Source organism: Vigna umbellata, chromosome 10 (genome assembly GCF_029865625.1).
Source record: "Vigna umbellata cultivar VRB3 chromosome 10, Vumbellata_1.0, whole genome shotgun sequence".
In the NCBI taxonomy this organism is placed as follows: Eukaryota; Viridiplantae; Streptophyta; class Magnoliopsida; order Fabales; family Fabaceae; genus Vigna; species Vigna umbellata.
In genome coordinates, this window is record NC_142174.1 from 13,878,672 (window position 1) to 13,901,646 (window position 22,975).

General features: G+C 31.3%; 3 protein-coding genes and 1 pseudogene across 10 annotated transcripts; 2 read left to right on the forward strand and 2 right to left on the reverse strand.

The window, feature by feature from the left end:
• The first annotated feature begins 645 nt into the window (after positions 1 to 645).
• On the forward strand, positions 646 to 3,471 carry CGLD27 (DUF1230 family protein (DUF1230)). The gene is given in 8 exon segments (XM_047307963.2): positions 646 to 1,276; positions 1,278 to 1,406; positions 1,645 to 1,797; positions 1,964 to 2,041; positions 2,333 to 2,428; positions 2,840 to 2,875; positions 2,991 to 3,166; positions 3,247 to 3,471. Coding segments are annotated over 8 exon segments (933 nt in total). The 5' UTR covers positions 646 to 1,174; the 3' UTR covers positions 3,410 to 3,471.
• On the reverse strand, positions 2,332 to 8,898 carry LOC124833454 (Chaperone DnaJ-domain superfamily protein). Of its 8 annotated transcripts, none has more exons than XR_015782588.1 (7): positions 8,422 to 8,896; positions 6,663 to 7,562; positions 6,100 to 6,185; positions 5,368 to 5,508; positions 4,379 to 4,541; positions 3,781 to 4,289; positions 2,332 to 2,458 (listed from the first exon to the last, which is right to left on the reverse strand). XR_015782588.1 is itself a non-coding variant. In XM_088100320.1 (6 exons), the coding sequence occupies exons 1-5, from the start codon at positions 8,770 to 8,772 to the stop codon at positions 4,379 to 4,381; spliced, it is 1,641 nt and encodes a 546-aa protein (XP_087956446.1). In that variant the 5' UTR covers positions 8,773 to 8,896; the 3' UTR covers positions 3,671 to 4,289. The 8 variants fall into 8 exon arrangements, 3 of the variants coding, with proteins under 3 accessions (XP_087956446.1, XP_087956447.1, XP_087956448.1); XR_015782587.1 differs by lacking the exon at positions 2,332 to 2,458 and having other exon boundaries at positions 3,671 to 4,098; positions 4,176 to 4,289; XM_088100320.1 differs by lacking the exon at positions 2,332 to 2,458 and having other exon boundaries at positions 3,671 to 4,289.
• A 2,460-nt stretch (positions 8,899 to 11,358) lies between these two features.
• Positions 11,359 to 13,876, reverse strand: LOC124833419 (subtilisin-like protease SBT1.7 pseudogene; annotated as a pseudogene).
• Positions 13,877 to 18,299: 4,423 nt separating this feature from the next.
• LOC124833535 (uncharacterized) lies at positions 18,300 to 19,954 on the forward strand. Its single transcript, XM_047308045.2, has one exon. The coding sequence runs from the start codon at positions 18,413 to 18,415 to the stop codon at positions 19,781 to 19,783; it is 1,371 nt and encodes a 456-aa protein (XP_047164001.2). The 5' UTR covers positions 18,300 to 18,412; the 3' UTR covers positions 19,784 to 19,954.
• Positions 19,955 to 22,975: the final 3,021 nt, after the last annotated feature.

The following is a 22,975-nucleotide window of genomic DNA, read 5'->3' on the forward strand; positions in this document are numbered from 1 at the left end:
CCGCGAAGACGGAGGTCGAGCCTAGGCCGCCGGGACTCGTCTCTCCTCCCTAAAAAAACCCAACCCAGACCAGAGCAAAGGTAAAAGAAAGGTGTTTTCCCTTTCCTGCAAAGCCGCAATGGTACCAAGAAAAAGAAGAGAAGAATGATGGTTATCTATAAAGCGAACCACAGAGACGAAGAGCACAAAAAACTCACTCCCTAGCCACAAAACACATACTTCAAGAAGAAACAGAATAAAGAAAAGGAAGGGAGCCTCCCTCTTGTGACGCGGCTTTAACCAAAACGGAGGAAGAGGAGGAGACTATGTCCGAAGAAGAACCCAAAGCTGGATTTTGTTCGAGAAACAAGAACAAACTATAATGGGGAAAAACAAGTATAAGTAGGGTTCTGTAGAAAATTTTTCTTTTGGAAAAATATAAATTAAAATGAGGTTTGTGCTGTTGGGAAAGATGATGCTGACGTGACAGAATGATGTGTCAATGATTTTAAAAAATTAGCCACGTCAACGTTCCAGCTAATAAAAAATTTAATCTCGTTAAACCAATTTAGTGATAGGAGTCTAATTGATTCAAATTAACACTTTTTAGGACTCAATTAGAAATTCTATAAAAACGAAATCAAACTGAAAAATACCCATAACACAACTAAAGTGGTTTAACCGTAAATAATTATATGTCTACATAGCAGTGAAAAATATACAAATTTTTAGAACTCCCGCTTTATTTGGCCAGGCTGATGATACTGATGGTGGATGTGCCGTCGTTTTGCCAAATTGGTCATGCTTGTTCTCACTGCGTGCAGGCAACAGAAACAAATACGAATTTGCGTGCAAGGGAACCGCGGCCACGTTGCTCCCTTGGCGTTTCTAGAGACCACAAAAATATAAAAGCATGAAATGCATTTGGTTCGGATAATCTAAGTCCCATGGGTGTTAACCGCATGAGATGGACGGTACCCAAGAAGCCCACGTGGACAAGAAGCTTGTCCACATAACAAAGAGGTTGGCTAGGGCCACATAGGGTCTCTCACTCATCTTTCAAAATCTGGAAAATACAGTCTTTAACTTCTTGTTCTCCTCCTCCACGTAAATCAGTGATCATAATAGCTTATTCTTCTTCCTCCTCCTCCTCCACTGTTCTGCAGCGCTGGTGATAGCTTACACTCAGCCAATAATGATTAGACTAAATCTCTACTGTTCATTAATTCCAAGTGCAAGACAAGCCAGACCAGGCAGCAGCTATGGCTCGTTGATCATCCATAATCACAAAGCTTCAAAAATTTCCTCATCGGATTTCAATCAAGGCTAAGGCCATCAAAGATGAGATGGATGGAGAAACAAGCGGATCTTCAGGACGTAGCTGGGATCCTGGGTTGGAAATTGAGGTCCCTTTTGAGCAGAGACCGGTAGGTGTAAACTGACCAATGATAGCAATGAGTGTTTTCTTTAGATGATCTTCAAAATCAACAGATTTAGCATGGTATAATGTCAGTTCATGAATTTTATGGCCGAATCTAACTAGTTAGTTGGATAAGGTCATGGGATGGGATTAAAATTAATTATTAGTTAGCGTTATTGTTTCAGTAAAGCTCATTTCATTTCTTCTGAGGTATGTTTGCTAACCTTGATTTTGCTGTGTGATAGGTAAATGAGTACTCATCTCTGAAGGATGGAGTATTGTACTCTTGGGGGGAACTGGGTCCGGGGTCGTTCTTCCTTCGCCTGGGAGGTCTTTGGTTGGGAGTGTTTACAGTTCTTGGAGGGCCAATTGCGGCTGCAAGCTTTAATCCTTCTAGAGTAAGGAAGATAAAATATGTGCATGTAATTGGGTATCAAATCAAGTAAACACAAAGATGTTTTGATGTATGGACAAGGATACCTGCCAGCTGCACACAAACAAAAACATTTATAAAGTGGCTAATAAAAATTCCTCTGACTTGCATCAACTGTCAAAATCTTGCAGGAGCCTCTAAGATTTATACTAGCTGCTGGAACAGGAACGCTCTTCATTGTGTCTTTGATCGTCTTGAGGATTTATTTGGTGCGTTCTACTACTCTTTTTGTTTTTCATGTCACAATCACTTCAGTACTGGGGAACGGGAGATGACGGTGAGGCAGACAGAGATTTCAAAACGAATTTACTATTCTGTGTAGTCTTCATGCATGGTGTTTGTATAGTTGCCAAGTGCACAACATAATGAGGTTTTCAACTGAATGTAATCTGTTTGTCATTCACACTAACTATACCTTATGATTAAATGACTGGAATATGGCCTCAGCACCTTCACCGTTAAATAACTGTTGCAATTAAGATAATTGAATAACAATGCAGGGTTGGAGTTATGTTGGTGATAGACTTCTATCAGCGGTCATCCCTTATGAAGAAAGTGGATGGTATGACGGGCAGATGTGGGTCAAGCCGCCCGAGGTTAGCCTCTTTTACACATTCTTACTGTACCTAAGAACGGAACAAAAGTACCAAAGGCTATAGAGTCAGTGCGCTATATACATTGAAACCGACAAATTGATGATTTTACTTACAGCAGGATTTGTCAGGTAGGAACAAGGATAAAATTTTATCAACTACTGGCCTTTTAAGAGAAAAAAAGTGGGGACATTGGTAAATTCGAATAACTAATAGGTTAGCAACTGTATTTGCCTCTCAAAATTGTAAGAGACACTTCCTGATTAAGCATTAAACAGAAAAAGGTTTGTTCAGAAATAGTGAATACGAAGGTTATAGAATAAAGCGTAGCTGAAATGTGCTATTAAACATTACTACTACTCAGTGACATACTTATTTCAGGCTATATAATCTGAAAACTGAGTTTATTTGCAGATCCTAGCTCGTGATAGATTGTTGGGCTCTTACAAGGTACGGAACATCACAGCATTGCTTGAATTCAGAACAATTTTGGATACAGACTAGAAGAGCAGTATGTTAATTTCGATTTCTTGCAGCATAATTGACGTATATTTCATGTTCCCAGGTTAAACCAGTCGTTAAATTGCTGAAGCAAACTCTAGTTGGGACAGGAGCATTGCTTGTCACAGGAGTTATGCTATTTATATTTGCTACACCGGTGGAGAATTTTCTTCGAACTACCTTTTCCACGGAAGAAATTAAACAAACCGTTCCCAAGGTTAACACAAAGCTCAACCTGAGGTAAGAGAAGACACAAAGATCCTTTACTATCTTCCAGAGTTTGTCCACAATGTGATTGCATTTTTTAATGCATATTGTAGAAAAGAGGAGTTGCTTAAATTGCCAGTGGAGGTGATAACTGATGATGATCTAGCAGCAGCAGCTGCTGAGGCTGCTGATGGAAGACCTGTCTATTGTAGGGATAGGTATTATCGAGCATTAGCAGGAGGACAATACTGCAAATGGGATGATCTGGTCAAATAAAGGATAAAGAAAAGCATATGTAGTCAATTTCATTTAGTAAAAGCAGTTTGCAATTGTGGTGACTCAATGGTCCAAGGCGTATTCTATTAGTAGAGAAAACCGTTTAAGTCATTCAAAGCAAAGCCAAAGCCGGAAATAGAGAGTGAAGAAACGTACGATCAAACCTAACAATAACAGGACAATATAAACTACATGTCATGGCAGTCATTTTTTGCATATAAATCCAGAGAGAAGAACAACAAATTTAAGAGGGCAGGAATATAAAGAAGAAAAACTTTCTTAAAATATATACACTTATACAAGTAGACAGACGTAAGTTCCACATGCCTATAGGGACAATTCTATGTAAGCAGAAATTGTATTTTATATACCAGGAGATATGATGTCGAAGTAAATTCCAGAAAACCGTCCGGCTTCATGACCTTTCCAATAAGGGGATGAAACTCATTGTGCAGTGAAACAACTAGCTTCCATAACACTGAGCAAGATAAAGAATCTTTGTCTAACAACGCATAAAGGCAACTGCAGATTTGTGTTGTACGCATAGAAATGCACGAAGTATATCCGTGAACCTTCGGATTGCATAACATTTCTGAGACAAGTAGCGCAAGAGAATATTTTTGACAAAATCAATGTTGCTTCAAAGAGCCTCAGACATGATAAAAAGTTGAAGTGACTCCAGCCAATCCCTGCCCAAGTGAATTGACTTCAGTATTTACCCAATATATCCATCACTAGGCAAATGAAAAGTTGAATCTCCTCTAACCAAGTCATAGAACTACTTGAGGCTTGTAATGAGTTTTCCTTTCAGTAGTTACAGAGCATTCCATCCAAGAATCTTGTAAATATAAATTGACAGCAATATCTTCTTCCAAAATCACTAAATAGAGATTATTAAGTGATTGCTGATCATTCAAAATTGTTCTAGCAAGGACACAATCAATTTGTTAACATTGTCAAGATACATACCTATTGAATAAGTTTCTTGCACCAATGAATAACTCGAAACATTTGTGCTCCAACAACATTCCTAAATGATTTCTTGCTTGCTTTAGCGTATTCAAGATCAAGTGTCCGATATGCAAGAGCAAACAAATACATTGCTGGATGAAGTCTTCTGCAGGTTGTAGTACTGCTACAGTCAGTATACTTGACAGGTAAATACTTGGTTGGGTCTTAGGGAGATAGTTTCTAAAATGTTAATTACTTTCTACCACTTTTAAATGTCCAAAATGGAAGACACTAGTTTAAAAAGGAGATATTTGATTCCTACTGGCAGAAAAAGTTAACTAAAAGTTTTCAGAATTGATTATGCGGAGCATAGCTGAAGTTGTTATATAACAGGTTTATACTTCTTAACAACTTGTCTTTTATATAAATGGTGACAAGATAATTCTTGTTAAAAAACATATATGAAATGTGGTCGTGGTGCTGACCACTTTATCAAGCCAAAATGCATGTCAAACAGACTTCAATAAGTTCAAAAAAAGTTTAAACAAAACAAATTTGTCTAAAAAGCAAATGTGGTGGTGCACATTCTAAAAAGCAAATGTCAACTTTTTGTCTGTGATCATTACAAATTTTCCCCAAGATCCATAGAATTATGTATGTATACTTTTATTCTATAATAATGATCGGGGATTTGTTTTGTAAACTTCTTCATAAACATTTCTAAAAAAATAAAAAATGAGAAAAAAAAGTGAAATGATTTTTTCCATATGTTAAATATTATTTTATGCGTAAACTAATTGTAAGAATTATTTTTAACTCATATATACACTAATGTTTACTTATGGAAATGTTTGCTTTATATTTCCTTCTTATTTTCCTCTCCTAAAAGTGTTTATAAGGAAATTTACTCAGACATATCCTTGATACCATATGTTTTAAAAGGAAAATTTTTTGTTACTAACATTAAATAAATTTTCATGAAGTTAAAATAGAAGAAATTAACTTACATGTCAGCTTGCATGTTATAGTCCAAGCCATCCCAAAATCTTTGTGATGGCTTTGTACGACCGTGCTTATCTTTGCCATATGTCTCAACGTACCAACCCCCTATGTCATGGAAACCACAGCGAGGCTCAAATAGCCAAAATCTGTATAATGATGGAATTAAAATTATTAAAATGTATTATAAACAGTAATGAGAGAGCAGTAAACAATCTCCATCTTCATAAATAACAAGTTGAGGCATCACGGAAAGTTTCAATAATCTTGAGACACAGCAATTAGTTTAACTTTGCAGTTAGAAGCAGTTCTGGTTATACAGAAAGACTTCTGAGTAATAAATCCACAAACCACTATTATTCCATCAATTCTGGTTTTTTTCCCGAGGAGGTGTACAAATACTATTTTTCTAGATAATTGGAAGTTAACTAACCCAATGGCCAAATTGCTTCAATGCTTAGCTTAACACTTAGAGAACTGTGGGGGTGGGTGGGGGCGAGAGACATGGGAAGAGAAGACTGGTGAACATAAAAGACCATAAGTTCTGACAAAGAAATTAACACGGAATTTGTTTCCTTATTTACAAGGAAACAATCCAATGTTCACCCAAACAAAAGACAAACAAATTATCAAATGATAAAAGAGCAGACAGCATCGGGGTATACGCATTAATGAGCCCCAAAGAGATTGTTGTGCCAAACTCAAACATCAATACAATTAGAGAGATGTCAGAGCTTTACTTGCTTGGTGGTAAATGTGCTCTAGTGCATCTACACTCGCAAACTGAAACTTTCTCACCCACCTGATACCAGTGCATATGCTTCACCTGAACATTTTATCATAACATGACATAATTGTAAGCATCTAGCTATATAAAGTTAAATGAATAAGTTTCTAGCAAGATCACGAAACGCAAACCATGTTTCTTATATTCGAAAATATTAGAAATAAAAACAAACAAGACTTAATACTAATGCAAAAGTAAAATTTCCATCTTGATTGTTAGAATCAATCTATTATTATAATAGTCAGTAAATATTATGGATTTCATCATTGTAAGTATTCTGATTGATTAGATTAGACAGTAAATATTTTATAAATTGGGTAATCAACCTTTATTGTGTTTATATTGTGACGGGAACCTCTCCTGATTCCTTTTTGTAGTTGTAATCTGCCATTATGGCATACTATTTCTCTTTTTATATAAGACAGACTGTACTGTTTGACTGAAGTAAGAAAGAAATATCTCCCCAAAGAGGCTAATGTTAAAGCATCAAGACCATGGGTAAGCAACATTACATACCATCAATGTTCTATGCTTCATAATCGCATGGGTCTTTGTGCCCTTGTCATTGTAAACATAACAACAACCTTCATCCGGACTGCTCCCAAGTCCAGATATAGTTCCCAAATGAATTCTTCTTCCAACTGCACCATTTGCTAGGTAGCCTTTCCAAAAATCACTCATGATATGTTTGGGATCTTCATATAAGTTAAGGAACACTTGAATGTGATCTTCAGTATCTTCTGTCTGCATTACATCAGAACAGCATCTAGGTAGGGTCCTAGATGCTGTAGCAACAACTCTTCCTGATATGTGCAATTCAAGATGTCTATATGCATCTGATACAATACTTGAAGTTTCAGAGCCGAGACCTTGATAGGCTTCAAAATCATCTGATCTTTCTGCTTTCCTGTAGTCATTCACATTTGTTACAGATTGACATGGGCCTGAATGGAAGGATCTAAAAGATGCTAACATTTCATTGCTAATTGTTGATATCTCTGGAACCTTGTTGGCTAGGCAAACCATTCCGAAAAGATCACGACCTGAAACTAAGTGCAAAACCTCAGGAGTTTCATAAGAAGACCTCTCCTCTGCCTCAAAGCAGTCAGGAAGAAATTCCATGGGCATAGAATCAATTTCAGGACCATAGTATGCTGCATGAATAGCTGAATAAAAATCTCTCTCAAGTACATCAAAATAGCCTGTTCCATCTACCACCCTCTTTTCTGACAAAATATTATTTATAGTTAATCTGTACCATTTTAACCATTCAACAACTTCCATCTCCTTTAACGTAGTAGCTTGTGATTTGTAAATATACAATTTTGAACCCTGTTCAGAATGCTTTTGCATAAGCTTTTTCTGAGACAACAGGTACATGTCATAATGGGCTCTCTTTTGAGAATCTGAAAGAATCTGCAATGCATCATAGACAATCAGTATTCCCTGTGATGTAGCCAAGGTAAAACCTAATTCTAGACTCTAGTTACCCACACAAACTCAATTTATATTCTGTAAAATTCCAGAAGTTAAAATCATGAAGTACGTGGTCATCTTGCCAATAGGATGAACACATTGTAGGCAACAAATCAGCAAAAAGCACCAACAGAATATGCATTAGACCGTATAACATTTCCGAAATTGAAGAAAAAAAATACACACAATCAGTTTGTCTCACTATTAACTTGGCCCGTGTTCCGGTAAAGCAAATGCGTACAAGAACAATATAGTAATTGAACACCAGAATGGCAGGAGCAGATCTATCAAATTGATGCTATTTATTCAAACATTGATAGCCATTAAGCAACTTCCCGTCTTATTTTTCATTTGATTGAACTATTGGATGCCAAAAATCCTTCAAGAGAAAGCGACAGTTGTTCACATTATTCATATCAGTATCCAGGGGAGTTTCTAATAACTCATTGCATCAATTTGACAATTTTTTCTGTGATCAAGAGCTAACTAAACAGATGCAATGGAGAAACAAAATAACTGTCAAAACGTTATTACGAGTATGTTATTTCTCAATTTCACATGCATTTAATTATCAACTTCGTACTCAGGATATTCAAACAACTAATTATTCAGCCCACTAAACACCACCTTCAAGGAAATATCCCCTCAACATAATTATAGGGCATTCTTCTACAAGCCAAGCATGGTTGATTCGTTTGTATTCAAGCTCTAATAAAATCACCTCTACACCTTCGATTGAGGCTATAGTCATGAAAGACGCTAATCATAATTCATATGCCTGAGCATGATTTGCACAAACCTCATAAGCAGCCAGAATTTGCACAAATCGTCGAGACACACTGGAATCACTGCTTGACCCAGCGAGGTCTGGGTGAGTTTCTTTGGCCAATTTTCGAAACGATGCTTTAATTTCGGTGAAGGAACTGGTCTCAGACACTCCTAACAGCTCGTAGGCGTTCTCTACGGGAAAATCTGTCCAAGCTGATTCAGAAGTGCTACTGAAGTCATGTTCTCTGCAACACCGACACAGAAAAGCGACGTCGTATAGCGTTGAAATTATGCTGTTCGGTATAATTGACGTAAAGAATTTTGGCCTCCGATTATTCATTCCGACGACTGCGTTGTATCCGGCACCGGCGAGATAAACCATGATTGTCCCTCTTTTTTCTGTTATTATATTGTTATAATTATTATTGTAATTAAAAGAAAAGAAAAAGAATGTGTAATTCCAGAACTCCGCATAGCAACAGCTTCAGAAGCGAGTGGTGTGAAACAACCTAATTTATTGTAGTATTTTAACTCAAGGTAAATTTCAAGATTTCTTATTTTTTTTCTTTTAAGAGGATACCACTATATCATATATCTTAATACCACTATAGTAGTTTTAAGGTTTAATACCATTTTTGGTTCTTGGAAAGGCGGCAAATGTTCAATTGCGTTGTACGTTTTTTTCGAAGTTCAATGTGTTCCCGACTTATGAAAAAAAATGTGTAATTAAGTCCATTTTTGGTAACGGCGTTAATTTTTTAACAGTACAGTTGCAAGAAATTAACTCGTTACCAAAAAGGACTTAATTGCATAAACTTCGAAAAAACGTAGGACGCAATTGAACATTTGTCTCGAGGGACAAAAAAGATATTAAACCTAGTTTTAACGTATACATATTTTGAGGTCTTATATAGCATGTCTCATGTTGAGATCGTATTCATATTGGGGTAAAGATTCATTCAATTTAAATTTGTTTAAGAAATTGCTCTTTATAATATTATTACTTATTTTTTTTAATGATTAATTCTCATATGAACTTAATGACAAAACAATTAATTATTACTTATAATAGTTAATAAAAGTTAACTTTAAAATAATGAGTAAGTTTTATTTGGTTTAAATATATATAATTAATTAAATTAATCATTTTTTAAAAAAGAGATTTAAAATTCCTCTTAGATTCTTGTAAGGAAATTTGTTTAAAGACATTTCAAAGGAGTTTTTTTTTATATAGTAAATTTTTTTTTTCATTTTTAATCTTTGAAATTCTATATATTACAACTTTTTTTATATATGAATACTTTAAAAAAAGTTAACAGATTATTTGTTATTGAAATCGATTTAAATGAGTATGATATGGATGAAAAATTTTATATATAAAATTTCTTATATCAAAAACCTTCGTCTTGACACTATTTTAGGCAAGTTTATTTTATTGTAATAAAAAGGTTATTATTATAAAATGATAGTATAAAAAATCATCATTAAAATAATCGTTATTGAAAATGTTTTGGTTTAAAAGAGAATAAAATAATAAGGGAAGTGAAGATGGAGGAATCTAAACCTGAATTTAAATATATAGAAATAGAAAAATTAATAAAAAAATTCTTTTTTAAAGATTTTTTTTTATAGCAGTGACATCATTCACTTATACAAATTGAACTCATAACTTATTCTAGTTTTGTCTTTCCATTAATTTTTTTAATTCTAAACTCTAAATTCTAACTCTGAATCCTATTATACATAAAAGAAAAAGAGAAATTAAAATAAAAGTCTAAATTTGAAATATCTAAGTGGTAGCATACAAAAAATTATAACTAAATATTTTTTTATAAATTTATAAAATACATAGTTTTAAGCGTACTAAGTAATGTTTGTTAAGATGATATAAATTATATTCAAAAGCAGTAAAACAATTTATCTTAAATTAATTACATTAAATTATATATAAATTTAACCATAATTAAAATGGTATAAAAACTTTCGGATTATATTATATATATATATATATATATATATATATATATATATATATGTGTGTGTGTGTGTAAAAAGATATTTTTTGTAAACTAAAATTTTAGTATACGGTTACCTAAGCTAATAAACCTGTGTATATATATATATATATATATATATATATATATATATATATATATATATATATATATATATATATATATATATTATATATATATATATATTTATATTTCTTATTCGGATCCTAAAAATTGGTTCTAACATTCTATGATTAACAAAACGGAAATTGTTTTTGTTAAAATATTCAAACACACACACAAGGGAATCAATAAAGTGAGGTTTTCCGGACCTTCGCCACCCCTCTTTACTTGATGCAAAGAATATAAAAATTTATATTTTATTGTCGACCGATTTTATAAATAACGGTAAAGATAATTAATTATTTTTCATCATATACAATCAGGACCATTTATCATTTACTATTACGTTTATGAGAAATATTTTAAAATAAATAATCCAAAACAAATATTAATATTTTATTTTTATTATTTATATGAATTAGTTTTAAGTATATATAGTCAATATTCAAACATAACTTAATAAAAAATTATTAAAATTTATATTTGATTATCAATATATTATATGAGTTACAGTAAAGAAAATCAATTCAACTTTTATTAAATACAATTAGGATCATTTAATTCAACATCATCCAATCACTATAATGGAATTACAATTTCAGTTAAATGGTAAAATTTTCAAGTCCTTTTTTTATAATATAATTTTTCCTCCCTTCTTATTTCATTCAGTTTTTTAAGAAATAAATTTACTTGTTTCTTTATAATTACAATAACACAGTCATCATTATCTCTTATTATATACCCTTAGTCCTTACAATAAGATTAAAAGAGAAATGAGTACAATACAAAACCGTATTGTTGTTTCATTAGAACCATTCTTTTATTGATTTCTGAAAAGATAACTCAAAGAGTAATAATGTGATTGCAGCATTCATATTTATAATGTAATATATAACGTTTTATGCTAATCAAGTCTCACTTTTATCAAACTCAAGAAACTTTAATAAATATCTCTATAGTTTTTATTTAGGTCATCTTTATTCCCAGATAATTGAAATAGGACTTCCGACTATAGTTTTTCCATTTGACCATTCTAAACGTCCAAAACCAACTTGCCTTCGTGTTGGCGGATTCGGAGTTGTAAATGTCACCTTGTATGATTTTTTCTCATTTTTGTTGAAACTCAACACGTTTGGCTCAACAGTGATATTCACAGATGGGATATCCAACGTAACCGATGCTTTGTATGTTCCTGCAATCCCCACATTGGTAAGAGTTCGCTCGTGAATAATGATTGCAATGGAGCTTCCTGATACTGGTTTAAACACCACGCCAAACGAAGGGTAATTTAAGCTTGTTACACTGTAGTGCTTCTGTGCATCACAGCTGAACTTTCTCCTTGCCACAGCTTCAATCCTGTCAGGTGTGTAGTTTAATGCACAGAGAAAGTTCAGGTAATCATCGGCTGTTAAATCGTAAACAAGTCCTGGATTAAGCGCGAGAATGGGATTCACATGTCCGGCACCGACGGCAAACGGTGTTGAAGGAGCATTTGTGGCACTGTCTAATAGTTTTTCACCATTGTTGTAAGACGCATAAGCTGTGGTTATAAGCGCAGATCGAATTGCAGCTGGGCTCCAATTTGGATAAACCGATTTAATCAAAGCTGCTATACCACTGGCGTGAGGACATGACATGGATGTTCCTGTGATTATGTTAAAATCCACACGCCTATCATCCTGGTCGAGGTTTGTGGGACCTGCATATTTCGTAAATGCGGCTAATATGTTTGTACCAGGAGCAATGAAATCAGGTTTTAATATTTCTGGTGTGACTGGGTTTGGACCTCGAGCACTATATGCAGAAACAACTGGCGACGGCTTAATTCCAACCTCGGTTCCCTGGAACACAAGTGTAGCTGTTGGATTTTGTGTCTGTTGCAGGTACATCTTAATGGCTTTGGAGGCTTTGAAACCCACTGCAGCTGTTGGCAAAAGATGGGCATCCGCCACCAATTCCTCTCCATCAATTTCTGCATTGGCTAACACCATGCCCAGACCACCAGCAGATTTCACCGCAAGCCCTTTCTCCACCCTTGAAATATTTCCACGATCACAGAACACAATTTTTCCCTTAACCTTTTCTGGATCCAAGCTATCTGTCAGACACAACTCTGCACCTACATTTACGCTTGCATTTCCAGCGTATATGAGTGGCACAAAAGTACGAGGCAGAAAACTACCATCACTGATTGAAACTCCAGAATAGTTCTTTCCATTCCCGAGTTTGACATATACCGGAAAATCACGATCTATTGTGCCAGCTCCCACAGTGATTATCCAAGGTGCTACATTTTGGAGAGTGGAGTTGGTAGGACCATCGTTTCCTGCAGCACATGCAACTACAATCCCTTTCTCCATTGCTGCAAAGGCTCCAATGGCAAGGTTTTCTTCATCATAATCAATTGCTTGTCCTCCGAGTGATGCCGAAATGACATTGACATTATCGGAGATGGCTGCGTCCATTGCCGCCAGTATATCAGAAGCAACACAATTATCTTGCCAACAAACCTTATAGATAGCAACTCTAGCTTGTGGGACCATTCCACGCGCGACCCCAGAAGCATAACCAAATAAGTTCGCACCTTTCACTGTAGAACCTGCAGCTGTGCTTGCAGTGTGGGTGCCATGGCCGTCAGAGTCTCGTGGTGATCTAAACTGCGTTGCATTAAGGGGACCCACTGAGGCCTCGAAGCCTTTCAAGAAGAACCTAGCTCCTATTAGTTTTTTATTGCAATTGGCGGCACTGAAATTCTGACCCGATTCACATTTTCCTTTCCAACTCATAGGAACGGGTCCCAGTTCGACATCGTCAAAACTCTTGCTTTCAGGCCAAACACCAGTGTCGAGGAGTCCAATAATGATGTCACTCGTCGCGTTTGACTCAGGAAACATGTCTTTGATTTTATCAAGCCCAAGAAACTGCGGTGTTCGAGTTGTGAGTGGCTTGTATATTTTCTCCGGCAGCACCTTCAGAATCCCGATTTCACTCTTCAACAATCGGGCTTCTTCAGGAGTTAATCTCGTTGAAAATCCATGAATCGCATTGTCATAGTGGTAGAGTATTTCTGCTGATTCAGATATCGATTTCAAAATGGAGCGATACCAAATTGAATAATGATTTAATATTGTCGGCATTTCAGATTTGGCCACATGAACAATGTAAGTACTCTTTTCATTATCATTTTTTCTCTCAATCGTCGCTAAAGATACATCACAAAGGATCAAAAAGAAAACGAAAGTAGCTGCAGAAACTGGTTTATCAAACGTCTTCATGCTAAACTTACTTGTTTGTGGTGACGCTTTGAGGGGAATATAAAAGAGAAATTGGCTTGAAAGATGACTCCGGAGTAAGAAAATGGGAGAGGGAAATAATTGATTTTGGTTATTAGATCATTAAATTTATAACTTTTATGAGAAAATATAATAACAAACTTCTCAAGAAAGAATGGGATACAAACTATTAACGCACGTAACACCTGTTTTGTTTTCATTCAGTAACCTACGAACAAACATTTTCGTTACCTAATAAATGTTACGCGTTAACTTCGACTCCTTATATAATGAATTTATTTTATAATTAAGAAAATAAAATCAACAAGGAAAAGAAACATATAGTAAATTCACATTTCAAGAGGAAATAATTATGTCTTAAAGGGATTAAAAAAGATGTGTAATATCTTTAAATTTATTTAAAATTTAAGAGTTTTAATATTGTTGACGAGATACTTACTGAGGAAACGAAATTAAAACTATTATATCAAACGAATTATTGCACTAAAATGAGAGTTGCTGCCAGCTTTCTTTTTAAACAAGATGCATGTTTAAAATTTACATTATTAAAAGATTAAATTTTATATAATTAAAAAATTAATTAAAAAACATAAATACATATCACAAAAAGTTAATAATTTTAATAGAGTAAAGTAAGATTTTCATAAAAATGATTTTTTGTGTGGAATGTATCTCTTATTAAAGAAAATATTCATACTATTCTTCTTATATTGAAATAATTATTAAATACATATTAATGAACATGGAAGAGAGAAAAAATGCAAAAGAAATATTGTTGATTTCTGATAAAGAATTAAATTATTTATCATCCAATTAATTTCAATAATCAATTTAAAATGAAAAAGAAAATTAATATAAAAAGAAATTAATCTTACTTACTCTTGAAATAAAAGATAAAAATACTTTATTTGTATAAAATAAAAATATATTTAATGGCTTTTAAAGCATTTTAATATTAAAAGCCCATATATTAATGATTGAAGAATTACATAATATTAAATAATACTCGCTGAGAGAAAACAGCATATTAAATAAAAAAATACCAGTTCTATTTCCAAAAAAGATGACCAACAATCATATTTGAGTTTAAATTTCCCGTTGACAAAAATTTCCATGATAAATATTTAGGACTTTTAAATCCAAATATTACTGTTGTTAACAAAATATATTAATCATCCAATAATTAAAAATATTAAATAAAACAATCCTCGTTTATTTTTTGAAAGTTGACCAATAATCCTAGTTGAATTTAAATTAAGTGGAACCATTATTTTTACATAAAATATTTATGATTTTTAAATTCAAATATTAATGTTGTTAATATAATATATTAATGACTAAGGAATTAGAAAATATTAAATAAAAAAGTTTCCAGTTTACATTCAAAGTAGACCAACAATTCTATTTAATTTAAATTGAGCGGAACTAGAATTTTCATATTAAACGAAATTATTTTCAGGAGTTATATATGAACGACGGTATCTAGGGAACATCCTTAAAGGAGAATGTTATTAAAAATCATTCCTACTTTCATCCTCAGGACTTCTTCTATCAAAAGTATCAATCCTAAACCAAATTTTGGTTTGAATATTTTTTATAAAATTTAGCTTTTAAATACTGATTTAGTTTATATTTTCGTCGATTTTATTTAATACAAAACTTTTTTTTCTTAAATATATGTGGTTTTTATTTTGCTAAATTATATTTATTTTGATATTTTTATGATATCATGTAATTGTTAACTGAATAATGTATATAGTGATAATGTTTGAATGAATTGTGTGATTTGTTTACATGGTCTGTTATATCATGTGTGAGTTGAAATTAATTGAATTAGTTAAGAATTATTTAAATAAAATCATTTGCTTATGTGTTAATAAAAAACGTATGACACGAACAAATTTCAAGTCATATTTAGTTCAAGCAAAATCATTGCGCATAAAATGAACATCACTTTCATTAACCACACCGACATTAATGCACAAACTTTAATCGCGCCACCATCAAATATCCATAACAAAGCTCTAAATCATGAACTGGGAGGCGTAACATGTAAGATTTATAGAAAATAAAAATAAAATATATTTTTATTTATTTATATTTTTTATACTAAATAAATATTTATAGTTGTGTATTTGTGTGTTAAAAAGTTTTAATGTAAAAACCATATAGTTTTTAGGAAATAAAGTTTTAATGTAAAGAGAGGAAGAATTAATTATAGAAAGAGTCCCAGCTTTCCATTTGTTTTTTCATTTAAAGGTTGTTATGATTAGTTTCAAACAAATACCCAATATTTCTCATTCACTTATAATTTTAGTTCTCTCTTGATTCAACTAGATATATTCCCATTTCTTTTAATTATTTTTTAATTTTTCTTAAATTAATTATTTTATTTATCTCTCAACAAAAAAAAATATTTATTTATTGAAAGGGTTAGACAATTTTAATGAAATTATTTTAATAAGTATTATATTTATTGCTGTTAGAGTTTTAAGCTGAAATTATTGTGAGAGGGAGAAAATGTCTAATAAGAAACTTACTTATTTATACCTTTCATAAACATTACAATATTAAAAAATCTTTCTACCCGGTACTTACATCTTAGTATACAAAAAATAAAAACTTAAATTAGTTTACTTTATTTCCAATCCTTATTATGTGTTTGTTTTGGAGGAGTGAATTTAAGTGAAAAGATAAATGAAAAAACGATTATTTAAATTTAGAAAAACAAATTAAAAATAAAAATATTTGAAATAAAAGTTTATAAAATTTATTTATTAAAATAAAAATAAATGTTTTAATAAATAAAATTAAATAATTACCATTTATCTTTATTATAAAAATTATTTAAAATAAAACATAATTTGTGTAAATTATTATTATTACTATATCATTATTATTGTATTATATATTTAAGATCATTATGTTATTATTATTGTAATAAATATTGTTATTATTATTATGATAATAATTATTATTATATTATACTATTGTTATATTATTATAATAATAATTATTATTATATTATGATTATTATATTATAATTAGATTTATGACAATATAACTATCATATAGAATGTGATACAATACAAAATTATTTAAAACTAATAATTCTTTCAAAAGATTGAAACTGAATAAAGCAACAAACACGTAACGGAGGCTTCACCTCACCTCTCTCTTTTAGGTGACCCAACTGCTATGAAATCACTTCCCCATCCTAGAATCGATTCCCAAATTACAGAATCGGTTTCTAGTCGCATAACCGATTGATATCACTCACACCAATTCTCATGAGCACAGTAACATTAAAAAAATCCATTTATTTTTTCTCAAATCTTACGATCTTTGTACGGATCCATCTTTTTATCTTATCTCATAAATCTTCACTTTCAAATCAATGCAAATCACGTGAAACAAACACAATTCTTTCATCATGCCATTCGCGTGAACAGTAGTAAACCAACAAAAACAAAACGAATCTCCCTAAATAAATACCAATGTAGCTCCAACGACAAAATACTAACGTTGGGTTTGGTTTCTAGAATAAAAATTACTAAAATAAAAAAAATGTTAAGAAAAAAGGGAAAAAATAGATAAAAGATAAAGTTAATTATTAATTTATTTTAGAGTGAAAATAATGAGAAATTGAATTTTTAAAGTTCTGTAATTTAATTAATAAATATAACAAACAGTATAATTGTTTCCATTATTTTAAAATTATTTTTTCTTTCACTTATATCTTATTTTCATCTTACATTTTTTCAGTGTAATTTATTTTCACCATTACCAAGTTATCATAAATTAACATTAATATTAATTAGGTTGTTGTTGATTTAAAGTCTAATCCAAAAACAATAAATATATATTTAAGGTAAAAAGATAAGCAATTGTCTCAAACAATTGTTGACTTTGACATCAGAATGGTAAATAATCTCTCAACTAAGGTGATAAAGACAAACACTTAAAAATTACAAAACTTATAACTTATAACTTTGGTTCATATCGAAACATTCACCAATCCTTTAAGTTTACACTAAGATAAGTTTATATTTAATCCTTATAAAAAATGATACATTTAAAAAATAAAAATAAACTTATTATAAATGATAATTAACATACTTTAAGTCTAATTGAATTCCATATCATCTTGTAAAATAAAATTTATATTTACATATGTATTTGAAATTGGTATTATATTTAATAAAAATACTTCCAACAATAAATTTGAGAAAAGATTATTAAAAATTAAAAAAAATAACATATTAATTAAAAATAGAAAAGTTGAATATTAAGAATAAAAATTGTTAACACTATAAATGTGAGTGTGACATTAAATTAAATCAAAATAAAATAAAAAGGTTTAGATTAAAGATAACGTCAGTTTGTTCCATATGTAGATACATATATGTATCATAAACGACTTAATCTCCATCCCTAACTAAAGGGAACATATTACATGTAAAAAAAATGACATACAAAGACAATTTTTTTAATAAAAAAATACATAATGGATGAAAAAGTAGTGTATGACAACAAGTATTCGAATACGATTTTGATTTAAAATAGCAGAAGGAGCCCACTCTAGAAGCATTTCCCCCTGGCGTTGATCCAGATGAATAACATCAAAAGCGACTGTAGAGAGGTACTGTCTCTGGTAGTGGCTGGGCCAAATGATCAAACAGTTCCTTTCTTCACCCTCAAACAAGGAAAAGACATTATCTTAGGTCGCCTGCACTGCACTGCACCCATAACTTCACTTATCCAATCTATTCTAATTCCTACTTTAGTCTTTGTCAACACTTCCCTTTATTGCTCTTTATATTCCAAACTCTCTCTGTCACTCCACTCTGCCACACATCCACATTACCCTCAAAATAATTTCACTTACATTTTCCCTATAAATCCCATTCCTGTTACTCATAAGTATTCAACCAAACCTTGTACCTTTCCTCAGATGGCCACAAATACTGCCACCCCTCAGGAGAAAAAACTGGAACAATTGAAAGAAGAAGAGGGAGAAGAGGAAGATGAAGAAGAAGAAATTGAAGCATTGTCACTTTGCGATCTCCCCGTCAATCTCATCAACGATGAGACTCAACCAAAACCAGAACCAGATTCTCAGATCATAGAAACTCGAGAAGATTTTGATTTCCGCTTATGGGGTACCCCTTTTTCCTCAGAATCAGAAATGTGTGCTGCTGATGAAGTTTTCTTTCAAGGTCAGATTCTCCCCTTGCGTCTCTCGTTAAAGCGATGTCAATCAAGGTCCGAGTCCTTGGGTCATGGTTCTCTGAGAGAGTTTCGTAGCAATAGCAGTAGAAGCAGCAGCATAAGAAGCCAGAACTCAACTAGTAGCAGCTCTTCCACCTCCACCACAACCCCAGGAATTTCCAAACCCAGACCTCAAAATCAAAATCAAAATCATTTCCATGCTCATCCAAGTCCCCAACCTCAATTGAAGGTAACCATTCCAAGACAAACAAGCTTCGGTAATCAAGGTAGAAAATCATCTGCATGGGACTTTTTCCGTTTGGGTGTGGTGCCTGCACCCGAGATAGCATTGCAAGATCTCAAAGTCCGCAGCACCAACGGTATTAACAAAAATCACATAGCTCGCAACAATAGCAGTAACAACAGCAGCAACAATAGTAATAGCGCTGTAAAAAGGAGTTACAGCGCTAAGGGAAATCACGTTTTGAAACAATTTGTTGGTATAGGTGGTGGCTTTTGGAGTGGTTGCAAATGTTCAGTTGAAACAGTGCAATCGAACATTACCATGATTAAGGGTAGTACTAAAAGCGCCAACAAGACCGAAAGCGTAACGCACGCGATGAAAGAAAAAGCGGTCGAAAGGAAGAAGCAGAAACAGAGACAAAAGCAAGGAAAGAGGACTATGTCGCGTCGTCGAACGTTTGAATGGATAAAGGAGCTTTCGCATGATGCAAGCTATGCCGATGATGAGACTTTGTTATCTAAATCTTAAACGCTTTAGCTCAGAGCATGCTTTTAAATTTTTTTTTTTATTATTGGGTTAGATTGCCTTTATAGCCGTTGGCTTTTGTTTTTGTTCTTAAATTTCATCATTGCGATCGAGAGTGGAGACTCTGTAATCAAAATTTCTTACCGTCGTGAGAATGATAGTTTTTCTTTTTCATTTCTCTTTTTGACTGATGGTGATTGAGTGCATGTTAAAGATTGAATGTGTTTCGTAAGATATTGTTGGTGAGATCTGTGTCCGAGGCGAGTGGCAATGGTGGATTATAGAATGATAAGGTCCTCCGTAAGTGGGAATAATTTGGTGCTTATGCTTGTCGTGACAGAAGGAACTTTCGATTCTTAATGATTGGATAATTGGTTCCTTGGAGTATGTGAATAATAATGATGATGCATGGACATCTAAGAAAATTATCCCCTTTTTATATATATTTTAATAATAAAATATGATTCCTAAAAAAAGTTAAATGCACCTTTTTTTTTAAATCACAAAAATATATACATTCTTTTTAATTTACAATATTAAAAGTATAATAGAAATATTTTAATGCGTTAATAAAGTTTCCTAATATTAACTAGGTACCATGATACATTAAAATTCATTTGACACACCTAAAAAAATAAAATAGTCCTAAAAGAATTAATTTTTATAGTTTTTCAAAAAAAAAAGTAAAAAATAAGAAAGAATAAATGAATGTAAAAGAATTAAGTGTATCAAGTATCATTTTTCTATAGTTTTCTCTGTCAATTTTCAGGTGTATTTTTTTTTTACTTACACTCTCCTGGATGAATCTCTTTATATCTATAAATTAAATAAGACTTACAAGACAATGATTCCAAAATTATTTTCTAAATAGAAATAAGTTACGATTTTTTATTGTTGGTTATATATTGAGTCTTATTTATCTTTAACTTAGAGTGTATAAAAAATGTTACTTATTTATTTTAAACAACTTTAGAAAATATAGATAATTACAAATAATAATTAAAACTAGTTTAAATTACATTTTAAAAAAATTGTGGATAATTTAAAACACATATTTAAAAATATGCATAGTTTACGCCATATATTTAAAATTATAGATAATTTAACTTTAAATATTTCAATGATTAAGTAGGTCAGGTCATAATCAAATCAATACTTAAATTAATTAGTAAATAAAAAGTGTTATACGTGATCTATAAGTTATATCTTTTGATTTAATAATAAATATTAAATATATAAATTGTTATCAGATATATAGTCATCATTGTCTTTAAATAACAACCACATCTATATATATTCCAGAAGTGCACTCAAACTAATGGCTAAACTTAAGCTATTAATTCATAATATTTATGTCTTATTAAATGAAAATATTGTGAAATAATTAAAGGTGTTCAGATAAAAAAAATATAGGATATTATTTGAAAGTTAATTCATAAATAGAAAGGGAAAAAAAATTCTATAAATATGTAAATTAAGAGATGAAAATATTAAATAAATAAATTTATAAAAGTGTACGCGAACTGTCACAAAAATCCATTTTAAAGGCAATGTTAATCATTAGGATTGGTATTCCTAACATTCATAATAAGCTTATGATATCCCATCAGATTTATTTTATTTTGTTTGTTTGATTGTCAAATCTTGTTTTATTCATTTCACTCAACGGATATAAGACTAAGAAGTTATCAAGCCCAAGTATGAATTGTTAGGGATACTTTATTGGTAGCTGCTATTTACACCTTAACTTTAACTCTTTGCAGCATTTTTCTTTATGTTATTTTTGACAAAAAAAAATACTTTTAATACAAACTAATTATTTCAGTAATATTTGTGAAATAAAAAATCAAGCTGGTCTGAGATAACTTTTAAAAGGAGAATATTTTGTAAACTGTGTCTTTTAGTTGTTTAAATCGAGAGAAAAAAATTATGTTAGTTTAAAATATTTATTAAGTTAATTCAAAGTAAAAAAAAAGTTCTAAATTAGTAATTATCAAGCTATGTTATTGAATAAAAAATTGATAAATTAACTTTTATATATATATATATATATATATATATATATATATATATATATATATATATATATATATATATATATATATGAATTTAAACACACCAATTAATTTTAAAATACGCAATTCAAATTTCTTATATTTCTAAATTCTTCAAATTAAAGTAATTATACATTATGTTACGTGAATGTATAATTAAAAATAAAAAATAAAGTTTCTGATAATTGAAACTTAAATTAGGGTTCATCATCTTCGACCTCCCTTCATCATTTTCAACTTTAGCGATTGATGTTTAGGTTCATCACCAAATTAGGGTTTATTAAAATCAAATTGGTTCGAGATTAAAGACAAAACAAATCATGGATTATGCTGTTAGGAAAGATGACGCTGACGTAGCATGAGTGATCTGTCAAAAACTAACTATGTCAACGTCTCAAGCTCATCAAAAACTTAACCCGATCAATTTAACGACAATGACCCAATTGAGTCAATTTTTCAATATAAAAAATCAAATTGGTGAAACCTATAAAAAAGATCTAACCGAAAATATCCACATAAATAAAGAGTTCCGAAAGGTTTAACCTAAAATTAATCACGTGCAACCTTTATTTTACGTTATTTGAAATTCCTCATTGTATTATTTGAAACTCCTTCATATTGGTTGAAAACAAATTTCGTAATTTTCATCATTTAAAAAAAAATTATATCTAATATCGAAACATATTATCTCTATATATTTTTAATTCTCTTAAGAACCCTTTTCTCAAAATTTCTCATCCAAAATTTCTATATATTCTTAAATCCAAGTCCTAAAGTTTGATGTTGCCTGGTCCAAGTCGTGGTCTTCTACTTTTACTTTATTTTATTTTTTTCTAATGTGTGGTCCCTGTATGTTAAGGATATCAAGTGCATTTTCAGCCGCTTCTTCCACTTCCTTTCTGTACTTTAACTGAATTTGGAATTAGTAACTCAAGCTATGATACATATTTTTTTACCTAAATTTTTAAAAGGAAAAAATATTTTGATATATATTTTTTATAATATTTTGATATAGTATATATGTTATTTTTTATTGATTTATTAGGATATTGATATATTTTAAATATAATATAAAAATAATACGTGTGTTGTATGAAAATATTGTAAAATAGTATTTGTTAATATATATTTTTTATATTCT